The sequence below is a fragment of the Equus asinus genome, chromosome 20, assembly GCF_041296235.1.
Source record: "Equus asinus isolate D_3611 breed Donkey chromosome 20, EquAss-T2T_v2, whole genome shotgun sequence".
Taxonomy (NCBI): Eukaryota; Metazoa; Chordata; class Mammalia; order Perissodactyla; family Equidae; genus Equus; species Equus asinus.
This window is the reverse complement of record NC_091809.1, coordinates 84,283,749-84,302,401: the sequence shown is the minus strand read 5'-3', so window position 1 is coordinate 84,302,401 and position 18,653 is coordinate 84,283,749. Positions and strand designations below refer to the sequence as shown.

Here is an 18,653-nt window from a genome sequence, read left to right as displayed (position 1 = left end):
TGCTTGTGAATCTAAATTCTCCTGCAGGGATGGATGGGCTACAAGTCTGGGAAGGTATACTGGGCAAGGGTCAAAAACCAGAATGTTAAGTGTTGAAGGAGGGGAAGGGACAAAGCTTGGGTCAAAGAGTTCCAGGAACCACAAGACCACAAGTAATTGCTCCCATTCAGTATCGTACCACTAAACCACACTTTATTTCAGGGTCTTACCTTTAACCCAGTTAGGAAGCAGCAGCTCTTGTAGGAGGCAGTCTCCCCAGATTGTAGTCCTAACTGTACTGTGCTAACTCAGATGTTTTGAAAGGGAAAGGGTAGAGAGTGAGTGAAAGGCCCAAGGTAGGCAGGTCATCCCCCCTATTTTCATCAACTCCTCACTCATCAGAGACTTTACACTGCCCTGATATTACCCCTGTGGACACTGTATCAGTAGTCTGGCCCGTAGCCTCCATTTCTATAGTAAGGGGGACAGCTATGATTTGTCTCAAGGCAGGGATCAGCCCTTTTTTCTGTGAAGGACCAGACAGTAAATATTTTTGGGCCATAAAGTCTGTCCCAACTACTCAATTCTGCGTTTGCAGTGAGAAAGTATGGCTGAGTTCCAATTACTTAAAGTAATTAGATTTAAATTTAAAATTTAAATTGGATTTTAATTTAAAAGTACTTAATTTGAGTTCCAAAACTTAATTTAAAAAACAGATACCAGGCTGGATTTGGTGGGACGGCAGTAGTTTTGCCACTCCCATCCCAAGGCAAAGGTGGGGTAAGGAGCAAGGAGGCAAAAGCAGAAAAACTACTTTTCTTAATACATCCTATTAGTGCCTCCACCAGTGGCCCTGTCTTTCAAAGTTACAGCCACTTTGCCTCACTCTTAACAGTTGAACGAGTCTTTTGACTACCCTAGGGGTTTCTCATTTTTGTTGTTTTGTTATTTTTCTGGATTCCATGTTCCCTTTATAGTTCTAGGAAAGAAATAGGAAGCACATGCTAATTTACCACCTTGGCAGGAATGGGAAACCAAGTCAATAATTGTTTTCTTTTGTGTTTTATTTATATATTTTTTGGCAGCAAAATTGTGTTTATTTAAAAAAAAAATCTGGACTATGAACACACTTCACTGCTTCACAGTTGAAGAACCCAAGCCAAATAAAAAGACCAATATTAAAAGCAGCATAACTGGTTACTGTCTTAAAGATACATAAAAAGAATCAAATGCTACAGTATAGGAAGACAATCACCCCCATGTCAGAAATCACAACTTCTTCCAAATAAAGAAAATGACCCATCTGCCATATTGAATTGATATTTATTTCAGGGCATGCCATGTCAAAATAAAACAAAAGAGTCAACCCTTGCCTTTAATAATAATATTGTATTATAAAAGCACTTTACAACTCCACCCCATCTTTGAGTATAAGTTACTGGTATGTGGGCTAATGATTATCTGAAAACATTTCTCTATTCAGACCCATAATCCAAGTGCTCTCTGAATATTACAAGGTGACAATAAGTAGGAAGTGGAGGAGGAAGAGGAAAGAGGGGAATAAGGTTTCCTAGTTAAGGGTTTTGTTACAATGAGGGGATGAGGAAGTATGAAGATATTTTTGTTGTCTTTTCAACTTTATACTGTGTTAAGTAATGCTTACAACATAAATTCAGCAGGCTTTTCCTGAGCTGTAACTCAGAAATTTCCTTCCTGCAAACAATGTATTTACAAATGTGTTTATTAACTTACACAGCAATCTCACAATAACTAGTAAAGATTAAAATGGTGCACTTCTAGTATATTTGTTTGCAGTGTTTTAAGGGAAATACATATTGCCAAGGTGATGAAGCTCAAAATAGATGGAACAAAACATCTAAAAATTGAAAGTAGTTAAAATAAAAAGGCAAAGAAATAAATATCACCAAAGAAAAAAGATTAATCGTAGCTTAAATATAAAACTAAATCACTAGTTAATTAACCAAACTATACAGATCTAATAAAAAGCAAAACCAGCCTGAAAGACCCAACATTAAAAAAATGCTAAAAAAAATAAGGCTTAAATCTGTATAATATTGAGTTTTATTTCCATTCTCTCCTTTCCCTCTTCTATGTCTGCTTTTTCAGATCTGCCTCTAGGGGCTTAGAAGAAAACTGTTTCCGTTTTCAATTTGACCTCAAATGTCCTGAGCAAAGAAAGTATTTGCTATTCTGTTGAGGATTCTTTTGCTGGTAAGCTTTAGATATTATTGTTTCTACTGGTTATAGCAATTTTGATCAAGGTGCCAAATTTAAATTCTTCCACTGGTTCTTCTTAAAGGAATTTGATTTCTATAGTGCCTTGCCTGCATAGCATTTTTCAAAAAGAGAAAGAAAAGCCCAAGAGAAATCTATTGCTTAAAAAAGTTTTTTTTTTTTTAAACAAACAGAATAACTATCTTGACAATTTTAAAATCTTGGGAGAAATACTTCATTAGAAGAATTAAATAGTAAAAACCTGTTCTGAAGCACTTTTACTTTTCTCTCCCAGAGTCTAATAAAGCATATGTGAAAGGGTCGTTTGTTTTGGTCAGAAATTCATTTTATGTTTATCTACTTGTAAGTACTCAGCATGTTCATTAGGACTCATTGTGAAGATGCACCAGAACCCTTTTCTTAGTCAAGCACTGCCTACCACGATAGTTGAGTTTTGACCTCAAATAAGGTCTAAGTAATTAGTATTAGTGCTCAAGAATAATTTTGGACATCTTGGCCCAAGGCCTAGAGCAAGTGGTATCCCTAAAATTGAAAGATAATTCCAACGGACTTGGTCTAACTGTTCCTTTGCCACCTCTTGTTTGTTTAGAAGGAGGGAGGGTAAGGAATAGAGAATGGGGTAACAGAGAGGTGTAGAACAGCAGGAAGAGGTCAAGTAGGTAGGCCAGTGCTGCTGTGAACAACTAACTGCTCCTTAACTAAGCCACATACTGCTGAGATTTCCATCATTTTGAAGTACATTATCATAACATTACAAAGGAAAAAAAATGTTAAGAAAATGTATCTAATTTTTAAAGTTATCACTGGAATATGCTGGAATTGTTTGGCTTTTGGTAAAATATAAATAATGAAGACACTGACTTTTTTGTGCTTGTGAAGCTAATAGATCATCTCCACGAGACAGGCAGCAATGATGAATTGCAATATGTTATTACTGAAGGGAAAAGGTTCAAGCCAATATTCACACTGCAGTCAATGAAAGAGTAAGGGGGCCAAAGCAGTGAGTTTCTGGAGAAAAGCTGAAGATGCCATGGGGATTAGCAGGAACAGCCTCCTTCGCTGACTGGTTGCTCCTGAGGCTTTTCCAGTTTTATGTCAATCACTGAAACAAAAGTTAAGGAGCTATAAATGCGAAAGTACGATTCCAATTCTGCTGAACACTGACATCTCTGGCAAGCTCCTTCCATTCCTATTTGGCTTCCGAACCTACACAGCCACTATTTTCTATACAGCTATCTCACTATATGAGGTGCTCGAATGGAATAAACTTGCTTGTATTTACTATATGCAACTAGAGTCAGTGTAAGGTTAAGCCTTATTCATGGGAATCTACTCCAAGGAAATTATTCTATAGGAGCAAGAAACTATATAAAGGTGATATTCCTTATGGAATTATCTATAATAAAAATCTTAAAATGGCCTACAAGAGAGGTCCAACAACAGGAGGGGAATTCACTAAATGATGACTTCAACTCTGTAGAACATATTATGCTATTAAAAGTAATAAAAGCTTAGAAAACAAAATATTTATAAGTGGGAAGAACTGAATACAATGTGCTATGAATTCTATGCCTTAATAAAAATGTCTGCAGATGGAAAAATACTAGAAGGTAAATGTAAAAGGAACAATGAAAATATCAAAATTCAAAATCCCTTGAATTAATATTAGATGTGTTTTATTATGTCCTGTTTCTGAAAGCAGAGATCATGATAAAGCTCTAGACTGAACTGTTTATTTCCTGCCTATGCCAAGTAGAAAGCTCAAATTTTAGAAAAAGCAGGGCAAGAAAGTATGAATATACTGTGAGGGAACAACCCAAAGCCAACAGGACTCAAAATTAAGAAGCAGAAACCTGGGATTCTAGGAGTTCCTGCTCATTAAAAACCAAGCATGCAAATAAACACAAGCCCTCTCAATGATTAATTGTAGTGAGCAGCAGGCTGCAATGTGTGCACTTGGATACCCAGATCTCATTTGCTATTGAAAACCTTGGAGCTTCTATGCTTCTAAGTCATCAATTCCTGGCTGTAAAAGGCAATGGTATAATATTTCTTAGCCAACCAAGGAGGGCTCTAAAGACTAGTGTTAACAGTAAAATTTTCAGATGAAACGAAAAGGATACTGTCTTCTCTGCTTCTGTCCTGTGTGCTTTCCATTCCAGGCAAAGCTGCAGCAACACGTCGGAAGAGCTGTGGAAAAGAGAGAATTGTGATAATTGGGAGGGAAAATGTACCAAATGATGTCAGGTAAGGGTGGATGACCACTGGATGGTGAGTTAAAGGATACGGCTTCTGGGTTATTCCTCACTTAAACCTTAGAATAATGAAAGCATATTAAAATGTCTATTTATTCTATAAATGAATATTATATGAAAAGCAGAACACCAAATACAAAAAGGTATAAAGACATGATCCTTGCTTTCCAACTGATGAGATTAGACATGAACAAACAGCTAAGAAATAAACAGCAAAAATGTCATTTGAGTCATAAAAACAAAGTACTATTGGAACTCAGAGTAAGGACAGATTGTTCATTTAGTAAAACTGTATTGTGGCTTTCCTATCTTTTATAAAAGGTTAGGTTCTAAAGTCAGTGTGTATATATAGTGAAAGTCAGTCTTATCTAAATTACCCTTGATAATTCCTTAGGAAAGCACCATGTTAGGGACTAACACACCACCTCTCAAGTCCAACACAGCTGGCTTTTCCTCCATCATTGGAAAGAGTGCCAGTGGAAGTGGTTGGCTGGTGTTTGAGATATGATGTTACGAAAAATAGCTTCAAAAGGAGAATCACACTCAAGCCTGGGGAGATGTTCACTTCGAGAGGCATGTGGGAACACAACTAACTGAAGGCAAAACAGATTCATATCTCTTTTTGTGCCCAAACCAAGGCATATGCTCACTGGGTACAATGGCATGTGAAAGTGCCTGATTATTTAAATAATTTCTCTTTTTGTTAGGCACGCGGTGTAAAATTCCTACATGTTAAATGCATATGTGATGTAACTCCCTTCTACTCACTAACTGCTTACTTGAGGCATTGTCTCAGTTTCCCCAGGGACAAAGAAATGAACAAGACGAAGTTTTTTATTTAAAGGAGCTCAGACTGGTAAAAGAGAGAGACTCAAATGATTCTGTTATAATGTGATGAGTGCTATAAACCAATGAAGTACAAAATGATACGAGAATATAGATGTACAAAGGCCCTCTTCAGGTGGTAACTCTTTAGGCAGTAACATTTGAATAGAGACTAAAGGCAGTTTTAAAATTTCACTTAGCTAAAAAAGATACTGTGCAAAACACTCAGAGTTTAAGTGCTCCATAAATGTTGCTGCATTAAAATGAAAAGGAAAAGAAAGAACAAAAGGCTAGAGATGAAAGACTTGGAACTATATGTAATCTGTTTAGAGAAAGAAGTATAAAAAAGGAGAAAATTTTTATCTGTAGCCAATAGCCTGATGGGGCAGGATTAGGGAAGACTTAAAAAAAAGTATAATTGTCTTGGTTCTATAAAGTTTAGTAGTATTTTAGAGACATACCAAAGTTTAGGCTTTAGCCTCAATATTCAAACAAATGCAGCTATTAGACTTAAAATTGCAGAATGCTTACCTTAACATCATTTCTGGTACTCCAGAAATTGTGCATGATCAAAGACCATGTGGTTATGTAAATTACCATCAATTGAATCAATATAACATTAATTGTATAAGGTGGGTCCATTTGGATTAATATGATTACTCAGTTTCAAATATACATCAGCATTCTAGATAATAAATGCTGCAATGATAATTGACTGAAAGCTGTTAATTTTATGAACAAAAATAACTTAAAATTTACAAAAGCTAAATGAATAAAGAAATAGATTGACAGAGTGTATTAGATAACTTTAGGAAGAGTATTATACCCTTTTAAAGCTAGGAGGTGTTTATAAAAATTTAATTAATGCAAAGTTAGAAAAGAATTCTAATCTTTTTGAAGTTTTTGTATATTAGCATCAGATAAATTAAAAGCAGAATGTCAACTTGGCTCAAAATTTTATGCATCAGGAAAAAGTCAACACCCATTAAAAATCACCTTTCATCCAGGACCTTGAGGGTATTGTGTTAAGTGAAATAAGCCAGACAGAGAAAGACAATCTCTGTATGACTCCACTCATATGTGAAAATTAAACACATGGACAAAGAGAAGGGATTAGCGGTTACCAGGGGAAAGGGGGGTTGAGGGGTGGGCACAAAGGGTAAAGTGGTGCACCTACAATATGACTGACAAATAATAATGTACAACTGAAATTTTACAAGGTTGTAAACTATCATAATCTCAATAAAAAGTAAAAAAAAAAAAAAAAAGGAAAAAAAATCACCTTTCATCCAGACATAAAGAATATAGACTATGAAGGAAAACATATTTTATAGAAAATAAGAAAGTTTGACAAGAAGTGTTCTCCCACCAACATCAACTGAAAACAGCCATCTACTTAGTAATGCAAATAGGCAATACGTATAGTGACTACAGGAATAAGTTAGCAGCTGACAATGTGGCACTAGATCAAACTCTGTATCCCAGATATTCATTCTATAATCATGATAATTCAGTCTTGGCCTCAATGATTTTAACATTGGCCATCTAGCCATAATGTTTGGTCAGCACATTTCCAATTTCAGTAAAGATGAGGGCAATGAAAAAGAACTGGGAAAAATTTCAGAGGAAAGAACTGCTTGAACAAATATTCAGAGATAGAAAAGCACAAGGTATATTCTAGAATGGTGAGGTAGTCCCGACTGGCCAGAACACAGATTAGAGAAAAGGATTAGGATGAAGCTATACATATTGAAGGTCAGACTAAGAAAGACCTGGAAAGAATATGGACTTCATCCTGTGGGCAAAAGAAGGCACTAAAAAAAGCAGGGAGCACTCGGATTTGTATCAATGACTCCAGCGTCTTACTATGTTTACAGAGACATACAAATCACATATTGAAAGTGAAAGATACTAGGGTGGGATGGCAAAAAGCTAAAAACTAAAAGGTAAAGTGTGTTTACATTCTGGGTAGGCCACATAGGTGACAGGTCATCTTTCTGTTCCTCAGTTTTCTCATCTGTAAAATGGGCTTAAAATAATAGACCTGACTGACTAGACTATTGTGAAAATTAAGAGAGATCACTATGTAAACACCTGAGGACTGATCTGTTATATTACAAGTCTTTAATAAACAGTAGCTCTATTTCTACCAGAGACTAGTCACAATAACTCATGGTCCTGTGGGCTACGGGAACAGAAAGTTTTTTCAAATGTTATGAAATTCTGCAGCAAATTCTAGGACTACAGCAAAATACCAATAGGTGCAAAGTTTAAGAAACTACATAAAACTGGTGAGAAAGGTGTGGGGGCTGGGAGAGACCTTCTGAAAATATTAGAGCAGAAGTAAAATGTTCTTACTTAGGAATCTCTAGAAATCTTCCCCAAGATCTCATAACTTTCTTCTGACATGATATGTTTACTAAACTGCTTACCCGTTCAAGATGCATAATCTTTTCAGCTCCTAAGGATATCAAAGTTCACCATAAGCTAGCTTAGAAACTGAAAATTTGTTTCGTGGGGGAGGCAATGGGAAGTTTGTTTACTTTCTGTGAAAATGGGAAAAAATGCAGTTTACAAGTTTTGAGGGTTTTCAAAAATTAAAATAGGTTCTAATTACTAAAAAGTACATAACTAATGAGATCTTTCAGGGAAGGTATTGTTAATATTCACCACTATCTACCTATTCTCATAATATAACACAGTATTTAATGCATTTATAGAGAAAGTACAGAATTTGAGCCACGAAACTCTAGTACTAACTACCTCATTATTACAGGTTTGTGACCTCAAGGATATTAATTTTTCTAATGCTAAGATTCTTTCTAATAAAAAGGGGAATATAGCTGTGAAGTTCAAAGGACACAATGCTGCTGCTTCTCCTTGGAATGTCCCCCACTACTCCCAGCCCAATCTGTCTGACACTCATCCTTCAGGATCCACTCCCTGATAACTCCTTAGAAAACTTCCTTAACTCATTCCCAGATTCCTTCAATCCCAACATTCTGTTACTCTAATAAAATACTTCTATATACTCCAATAGCACCCTGTATTTCTTGTTTCAGAGCTTTTATTATACTGACTGTAATAGCCTATTTACCTCCCGGTCTTTCCCTCAAGACTTTAAACCTCTGGAGGGCAAGGCTCATATTTCATCTTTTTTTTTTTTTGCCAAGGAAGATTCACCCTGAGCTAACATTTGTGCCAATCTTCCTCTATTTTGTATGTGGGTCACAGCTACAGTATGGCTACTGACGAGTGATGTAGGTCTGTGCCTGGGAACCAAACCTAGGCTGCAAAAGTGGAGCGCATGAAACTTAACCACCAGGCTACAGGGCCAGCCCCCTCATATTTCATCTTTGTTATCCCAGTACCTGACATGTAGTAGATATTTTTTAAAATGCTAGCTGAAAGAATGACTAATGGGTATGAAAACACATTAGAAAGCATAGAGTGCAGTACAAATACTTGATTAGTGCCTTTATCCACTGGCTTTTCTGGGTTCACTTGCATCTCAATTCTCAGATAATTCCTTAGCCATGACTATCCATAATACTATCTAGCAGATGATTACAGATCTGAGAAAGCCTCTTCTTTTATCAAGCTAAAGAAAAACTAGCAATACATATACTCACTGAATCCTCCAAACACCAAAAAATGGGCATGAAATCAATATATTCGCTTCCTTGCAGAGAAAGGAAGTATAAAAGGGATTTTAAATTTATATGCAGAGAGTGACAGTGAAGGAAAACTCTGATAAACTTCAACTTGATAAAAAAACAAATGCCACTGAATAATATCTCCAATCAAATAAAAAAGGATTCAACTAACACAAGCAAAAATAACAGGAGGTAACGACAATTAAGAGAGACCAGAGGGGATATAGGGAACAAAATGGATGGGTGAACTGACCCGGGACTCTCTCCCCTCCACAGTACAACAAAGGACTTTAAAAAAAAACCCTGAATTTCAGCTAATGAACCTAATGCCAGGACTCAGAGACCTACAGTATCAAAAGACAGAAGACAGAGCCCCTGCTGCCCACCTCGGAGGAGCTGGAACAGGGTGAGAGAGAAATTGCTCCATCCCCTAGAAACCGGGATCACCACGCGGTCCAGGAAAGGGGGGGGGGTGCTGCGCGACCAGGGGATCGTCTAAGACTCCCACCACTGGTTCAGTAGAAACCCACTGACGGAGGAAAGCTTCCGTGTGCAGGGACCCCATAAACGCAGGGCCCTGGGAGACCAGAAAACAGAACTGATCCAATCCAGATCGGTGCGTGAGAGAAACCACCCCGCCCCCACCCCGGCAAAGCGCACTGGGTGCCACCATCTTGCCCAAAGGCGGAGAGCTCAGAACACGCGGCTCTTGACCCCCATCTACTGGCGACAGGCTGTAACTGCAACCGAATTCTACCACCATGCGAAAAAACCGCTCCTCTACCATCCAGCAATTTATAAAAGCCCCAGACCAGAAGGAAAACAATAAAGACATAGAATTAAGTCCTGAGGACTTGGAATTAGGTAAACTAAATGAAAATGAGGTCAGAGCAGCTATAATCAAAAAACTCAATGAGGTAGAGAGAAAGATAGAGAAACAAGCCGAGTTCTGGAGTTACTTCACAAAAGAGATTGAAATTATAAAGAATCAAACAGAATTACTAGAGATGAAAAACACAATGGACCAGATAAAACAGAATACGGATTCCCTGAATGCCGGGGTAGACTCCATAGAAGAGCAAATTAGCATAAACGAAGATAGACAGGCTGAATGGCTACAGACAGAGGAAGAAAGAGAACAAAGGATTAAAAGGAATGAGGAAAGTATTAGAGAGATAGCAGATTCAATGAGGAGAAAGAATTTAAGGATCATAGGAATTCCTGAGAACGTAGAAAAGGAAAATGGAGCAGAAAGTGTGCTTAACGAAATTATAGAAGAGAACTTCCCAAATCTAGGGATTGAGGGAGAAATGTGTGTAGAGGAAGCTTTCAGATCTCCTAGATTTGTCAATGTAAAAAGACCTCCTGCAAGGCATATAGTAGTAAAAATGGCAAAAATGGATGACAAAGAAAGAATACTCAGGGCTGCAAGACAAAAGAGAATTACCTACAAAGGAGCCCCTATCAGACTTTCAGAGGATTTCTCTGCAGAAACGTTACAAGCTAGGAGAGAATGGAGTGACATATTCAAAGCTTTAAAAGATAACAATCTTCAGCCAAGAATACTCGATCCAGCAAGAATATCCTTCAGATATGAGAAAGAAACTGAATCTTTTCCAGACAAACAAAAGTTAAGGGAATTTGTAACCAAAAGTCCTCCACTACAAGAAATCCTCAAGAAGGCTCTCATACCTGAAAAAAGAAAAAAGGGAGAAAGGGGTCAAAAACCACAGAGTAGGGAGACAGATAAATAGAACCAGAATAGGATAGCAAATATTCAACTATAGCATTAGGATAAAGGTAAGGAAACTACCAAAGCAAAGACGGTCTTATCACTCTAACTACAAACTCATAACACAAGTTGGAACAAGAAGTGAAAATAATAATTTAGGAGGGGAAGAGCAAAGGGACTAAATTAGTCTAGGCCAAGTAAGTAAGAGACCACCAGAGAATAGACTATATTATACACGAGATTCTAAATACAAACTTCAGGGTAGACACTAAACTAAACAACAGAACAGAGACACAAAACATAAATAAGCAAAAATCTAAGAAACCCAGCATAAGAAATTGCAGTATCAAATGGGGAGAACAAAGCATACAGGAAGAGAAAAGCAGCAAAGCCATATAATGAGCAACAGATTGACAGCTTTAAGTCCACATGCATCAATAATCACTCTCAATGTAAACGTACTGAACTCTCCAATAAAAAGACACAGAGTGGCAAAATGGATTAAAGAACAAGATCCAACAATTTGTTGCCACCAGGAAACACACCTCAGGCCCAAGGACAAACACAGGCTCAGAGTGAAGGGCTGGAGGACAATACTTCAAGCTAATAGCAAGGAAAAAAAAGCAGGCGTTGCAATTCTTATATCAGACAAACTGGATTTCAAAATAAGACAGGTAAAGAGAGACACACAGGGACAATATATAATGATCAAAGGGACACTTCATCAAGAAGAAATAACGCTTATAAATATCTATGCACCCCACATAGGAGCACCAAGGTTAATAAAGCAACTATTAACAGACCTAAAGGAAGATGTTAAAAACAACACAATAATAGTAGGGGACCTCAACACCCCACTCACATCAATGGACAGATCATCCAGACAGAAAATCAACAAAGAAATAGTGGAGCTAAACGAAAAACTAAAACAATTGGACTTAATAGACACATATAGATCACTTCATCCTCTTCTGAAGTGCACGTGGAACATTCTCAAGGATAGACCATATGTTGGGAAACAAGGCAAGCCTCTACAAATTTAAAAAAATTGAAATAATAACAAGCATCTTCTCCGATCATAGTGCTATAAGGCTAGAAATTAATTACAAGAAAAAAGCTGAAAAAGGGACAAAGATGTGGAGATGAAACAATATACTACTGAACAAGCAATGGATCATTGAAGAAATTAAAGAACAAATAAAAAAATACTAATGAAAATGATAACATGCCATACCAACTCATATGGGATACAGCAAAAGCTGTATTAAGAGGAAAATTCATTGCAATACAGGCACATCTTAACAAACAAGAAAAATCCCGAATAAGCAATCTTAAACTACACCTAACTGAACTAGAGAAAGAACAACAAATAAAGCCCAAAGTCAGCAGAAGGAGAGAAATAATAAAAATCAGAGCAGAAATAAATACTATTGAAACGAAAAAGGCAGTAGAAAGGATCAATGAAACAAAGAGCTGGTTCTTTGAGAAGATAAATAAAATTGACAAACCCCTAGCCAGACTTGCAAAGAAAAAAAGGGAGAAATCTCAAATAAACAAAATCAGAAATGAAAGAGGAGAAATAACAGACTCTGCAGAAATACAACAGATTATAAGAGAATACTACAAAAAACTCTATGCTAACAGAATGGATAACCTAGAGGAAATGGATAAATTCTTAGACTCCTACAATCTCCCAAAGCTCACTCAAGAACAAGCAGACAATTTAAACAGACCAATCACAAGGAAAGAGATTGAAACAGCAATCAAAAACATCCCAAAGAATAAAACCCCAGGACCAGATGGCTTCCGTGGGGAATTCTACCAAACTTTCAGAGAGGATTTAATACCTATCCTTTTCAAGCTATTCAAAAAAATTAGGGAGGATGGAACACTTCCTAACACATTCTATGAAGCCAACATCATGCTGATACCAAAGCCAGACAAAGACAGCACGAAAAAAGAGAACTACAGGCCAACATCACTGATGAACATAGATGCAAAACTTCTAAACAAAATTTTGGCCACCAGAATTCAGCAGTACATCAAAAGGATAATACATCATGATCAGGTGGGATTCATACCAGGGACACAGGGATGGTTCAACATCCACAAATCAATCAACGTGATATACCACATCAACAAACTCATCTCAACAGATGCAGAGAAAGCATTTGACAAGATACAACAGCCATTTATGATAAAAACTCTGAACAAAATGGGCATAGAAGGAAACTACCTCAACATAATAAAGGCCACATATGACAAGCCCACAGCCAACATCATACTCAATGGGCAAAAACTGAGTGCCATCCCCCTGAAAACAGGAACGAGACAAGGATGCCCTCTATCACCACTCTTATTTAACATAGTACTGGAGGTCCTGGCCAGAGCAATCAGACAAGAAAAAGGAATAAAAGGAAACCAAATAGGGAGGGAAGAAGTGAAACTCTCGCTGTTTGCAGACGACATGATCTTATATATAGAAAACCCCAAAGAATCCATTGGAAAACTCTTAGAAGTAATCAACAACTACAGCAAAGTTGCAGGGTGTAAAATCAATTTGCATAAGTTGGTAGCGTTTCTATATTCTATCAATGAACTAACAGAAAAAGAACTCAAGAACACAATACCATTCACAATCGCAACAAAAAGAATAAAATACCTCGGGGTAAATTTAACTAAGGTAGTGAAGGACCTATATAATGAAAATTACAAGGCCTTTCTGAGAGAACTGGATGACGACATAAGGAGATGGAAAAGACATTCCATGTACATGGATTAGAAGAATAAACATAGTTAAAATATCCATTCTACCTAAAGTAATCTACAGATTCAACGCCATCACAATCAGAATCCCAATGACGTTCTTTACAGAATTAGAACAAAGAATCCTAAAATTTATATGGGGCAACAAAAGACCCCGAATTGCTAAAGCAATCCTCAGAAAAAAGAACAAAACAGGGAGGCATCACAATCCCTGACTTCAAAAGTTACTACAAAGCTACAGTAATCAAAACAGCATGGTACTGGTACAAAAACAGGTGCACAGATCAATGGAACAGAATTGAAAGCCCAGAAATAAAACCACACATCTATGGACAGCTTATCTTCGACAAAGGAGCCGAGTGCATACAATGGAGAAAAGAGTCTTTTCAACAAATGGTGCTGGGAAAACTGGAAAGCCACATGTAAAAGAATGAAAATTGACCATTCTTTTTCACCATTCACCAAAATAAACTCAAAATGGATCAAAGACCTAAAGGTGAGACCTGAAACCATAAGGCTTCTAGAAGAAAATGTAGGCAGTACAGTCTTTGGCATCACTATTAAAAGGATCTTTTTGGACACCATGTCTTCTCAGAGAAGGGAAACAACAGAAAGAATAAACAAATGGGACTTCATCAGACTAAACAGCTTCTTCAAGGCAAATGAAAACAGGATTGAAACAAAAAAACAACCCACTAACTGGGAAAAAATATTTGCAAGTCATATATCTGACAAAGGCTTAATATCCCTAATATATAAAGAACTCTCACAACTCAACAACAAAAAATTGAACAACTCGATCAAAAAATGGGCTGGAGACATGAACAGACATTTCTCCAAAGAAGATATACGGATGGCCAATAGGCACATGAAAAGATGCTCATCATCACTGATCATCAGGGAAATGCAAATCAAAACTACACTATCACCTTACACCCATTAGAATGACAAAAATATCTAAATCTAATAGTAACAAATGTTGGAGAGGTTGTGGAGAGAATGGAACCCTCATACACTGCTGATGGGAATGCAAACTAGTGCAGCCACTATGGAAAACAGTATGGAGACTCCTCAAAAAATTAAAAATAGAACTACCATACGATCCAGCCATCCCACTACTGGGTATTTATCCAAAGAGCTTGAAGTCAGCAATCCCAAAAGTCCTATGTACCCCAATGTTCACTGCAGCATTATTTACAATAGCCAAGACATGGAAGCAACCTAAGTGCCCATCAACAGATGAATGTATAAAGAAGTTCTGGTATATATATATAATGGAATACTACTCAGCTGCAAAACAGAACAAAATCATCCCATTTGCAACATGGATGGACCTTGAGGGAATTGTGTTAAGTGAAATAAGCCAGTTAGAGAAGGATAATCTGTGTATGACTCCACTCATATGAGGAATTTAAAAATGTGGACAAAGAGAACAGATTAGTGGCTACCAGGGGAAAGGTGGGGTGGGGGGTGGGGCACAAAGGGTGAAATGGTGCACCTACAACACGAATGACAAACATTAACATACAACTGAAATCACACAAGATTGTAACCTATCAATAAAAAAAAATGAGATATAATTCACACACTATAACACCCACATTTTTTTTTTTTTTAAAGATTTTATTTTTTCCTTTTTCTCCCCAAAGCCCCTCTGGTACATAGTTGTATATTCTTCCTTGTGGGTCCTTCTAGTTGTGGTATGTGGAACGCTGCCTCAGCGTGGTTTGATGAGCTGTGGCATGTCCGCGCCCAGGATTCGAACCAACAAAACACTGGGCCGCCTGCAGCAGAGCGCGCTAACTTAACCACTCGACCACGGGGCCAGCCCCAACACCCCCATTTTTAAAGTGTATAATTCATTGGTTTTTAGTATATTCACAAAGTTGCGGAACCATCACCACTATCTAATTCCAGAATATTTTCTTCAACCCAAAAAGAAACCATATACCTGTTAGCAGTCATTCTCCATGCCCCTACCCTGTGGCAACCTCCAATCTACTTTCCATCCATATGGATTTACCTATATGGGTGTTTCATATAAAAGGTTTTGTTTTTGATGCTATTGTAAATGGAGTTATTCTCTTAATTTCATTTTTAGATTGTTCGTTGGTAGTATATAGAAATGCAATTAATTTTTGTATGTTGATCTTGTATCCTGTAACCTTATTAAAATTGTTTGTTACATCCAGAAAAAAAAAAAGAGACCAGAGATTAACTGGTAGATCCATTAGTCAGAAAAAACATACACTTAAAGAAAGCAACAAGCCTCTATTATCTAAAAAGTTAAATATATTAGACACAGAAGAGTAAATAGGTTAAAGTAGCCCCACACGTTCCCCGCCACCCCCTCATTTTTACCTTTGAAAGTAATTAGAAAGAAATACTTCAGGAAAGCTTTCTTGAAAGGTTATGTGTCAACTCCTTCCCTCTAAACGAGTGGTTCTCAATACCTATATTGCATCAGAATTACCTGGGAAACTTAAAACAAAAAACACACCAGATGCTTGGGGCTCACCCTTTAGTGTTTCATTCAAAGATCTCTGGATGATTCTAACATGCAGCCAGAGCTAACAACTAATGCTGTAACAATAATTTATGAAGAGTATGAAGTAATCAAGTCAAGTAAGGCAAGACAGGAGCTAATACTGAGTCTTTCCTTTGTCAGAATCTTTACATATTTTCTCATTTTAATCCTCAAAGTAACTTGAGAGGAAGATATTAATATCTCCATTTTGCAGAAATCTAACGCTAAAGAGAGTAGTATTTTGCTATACACCAATAAAATAGCAGAGCTGAGATTCCAAAGTTTCTATTTTTTCTACTACCTTATGCTGCCTAGTATAAATGGAAGTTCTTTCTATATGGAAAGCACTGTGGGAAGGACTGTATGAAGAAATAGCTAATAATCCTTTTTAAGAGGAATTTGCTTTGTGAAACTATTATTATGCACAAATCACTGACATAAAAACTTGATCCATTTTCTATGATTTAAAAAATTTATCTATAGGGGCCAGCCCTGTGGCTAAGTGGTTAAGTTCACGTGCTCTGCTTCAGCGGCCCAGGGTTTCGCCGATTCAGATCCTGGGCGTGGACATGGCACGGCTCATCAGGCCATGCTGAAGCAGCATCCCTCATACCACAACTAGAAGGACCCACAACTAAAATATACAACTATATACTGGGGGGCTTTGGGGAGAAGAAGGAGGAGAAAAAAAAATTATCTATAGTTTTAACCAATATATTTGAAAAATTTGGCGCTCCCTCAAAATATTTCAATTAGTTTTAAAGAATCAATGCTACTAACCTATACTCAACTCAGGACATTCCAAAATCTGTGTCTGGTATTTTCGCCATAGACATCTTTGCTGGATAACTAATTTCCCATAAGGCAATTCTGCCATAAAAGATAAAATAATGAAACATGAAAAATGAATAACAAAGTTAAAAGACTTTATTGTGATATACAAAATATGTGAATATATTTAAAATGTGTGTAGATTCACGGCAATACTGCACAGATAACTGATTTTAAAATCACTGTTGTTACCAATTCTTACCTTTATTATGAAATTAACTAAGTATTTTATAAGAGGACATTTCATCCTTCAAAGAGGAAGCTAAACTAATCAGTTCCATCAACTTACAAATTTCCATTATAAAAGTAAACTTCATAAAGGAGTGTTTTATACACCACTGTAATTCTCATATGATGAGTGCTCCATAGTGACTGATTTGATTTTTTGCTAGATCTCCATTTTAATTTTGGTAGTCCAGCATTTCTTAAATGAAAGATTGTTTTATTATCCCCCCGCCTTTTTAACAATTAACTCTTAACAGGTCTTCTTGCTTCCACCCTTACCCTCTACAGTCTATTTTTTACAGAGCCACCAGTGATTTCTTTAAATCTTAAATCAGATCATGTCAAATCTCTGATTAAAACCTTCCAACAGCTTCCTATCTTACTTGGAATAAAAGCCCAAATCCTTGCTATAGCCTACATGGACTTAGACATTTGTTCCCTAGAATTATCCCTCTGTGAGCTCAATTCCTATCACTTGCCCCTTCCCTCATTCCACTCTAACTTTACTGAACTCCTTACTATTTCTTAAACACGCCGAGTACCTTTGAACGTGTCATTGTACTTGAAGCTTGGAATGTTCTTCCCCAGATATATAAATGACTCACTTCCTCTTCCTTTTGGTCTCTGCTCAAATATCACCTTATGAGAGAGGCTTTCCTTGATTACCCTTTATAAAACATCACTATCTCACCCTTTTACCAGTAGTGTTTATCTCCCTGACCTTATTTTTCTCCACAGCACTTACAACCTCATGAAGTATTATATTTTAATTTATAGCCTAACTCCCCAACTAGAATGTAAACTCCATAATGGTACAGACTTAGGATGTTTTGCTCACTACTGTATCTCCAGTGCCTATAATATAACAGAACTAGACAGTAGGAGGTGATCAGTAAATATCTGATGAGTGAATTAATGACCGAATAAGAGCAAGTTCAATAAAATAATTTCTTTCCACCAGTTCATATTCATCATGTTTAGATTCCTGACCATTCAGTGATATTAAATCCTCCTGTGTTAGGGATGTGAAGCACAAAAGGATATAGGCGTAAGGTTAAATACGAGAGAGGCAGGATAGGTCACCAAGATGGTGGCGTGAGTAGTCTTCTTTGTCTCTACCCCTTCGAATCTACAACTAACTGGACATTCATCGCTTAACAAAGGATATCCATATAGCATCTCAGGATGCCTGAGAGACCCGTGCTGCTATACATCGGAAGGTGGACGGACTTCCCCCCGGGAGGAGGAGGAGATAGGCGAAAACTCTACGACCCCGACCCCCAAACAGCCTAGTACCTGCAAGCAGCTTTCTTCCAGTGGACACCCCCAAAACATCACCACACACCAAGGGCAGGAGGGTGCACACACCAGAGGAGCAATAGTGGAAACAGGTGACCACAGCCCTACCCAAGCCCACCGAGATTACACCTAAGCCCAGGGGGAAACTCCAGAATGCCACACCAGAGGCGGCAGGGAAAACCTCTACTCCCCATTAGGGAGAGGCCCCGCCTAGCATCCACAACGCCGGGAGGCTCCCGGAGAGAATCCTGAATGGGGCAGCAGCCCGCCAGCTGCCGCCGCTGGTCTCACAGACTGCGGCT

General features: G+C 37.5%; 1 protein-coding gene across 2 annotated transcripts in view; it reads right to left on the bottom strand.

The window, feature by feature from the left end:
• Positions 1 to 1,285: 1,285 nt before the first annotated feature.
• The window catches only part of RAB6A (RAB6A, member RAS oncogene family), an 81,679-nt gene continuing 64,311 nt past the window's right edge, over positions 1,286 to 18,653 (bottom strand). For both annotated transcript variants that reach the window (XM_014842069.3, XM_014842068.3), the window contains exons 7-8: positions 4,359 to 4,425; positions 1,286 to 3,337 (exon numbers count right to left, since the gene is read on the bottom strand). In XM_014842069.3, coding sequence (XP_014697555.1) covers positions 3,273 to 3,337; positions 4,359 to 4,425 — 132 coding nt within the window. In that variant the 3' untranslated portion in view covers positions 1,286 to 3,272. The remainder of the gene's footprint in view (positions 3,338 to 4,358; positions 4,426 to 18,653) is intronic.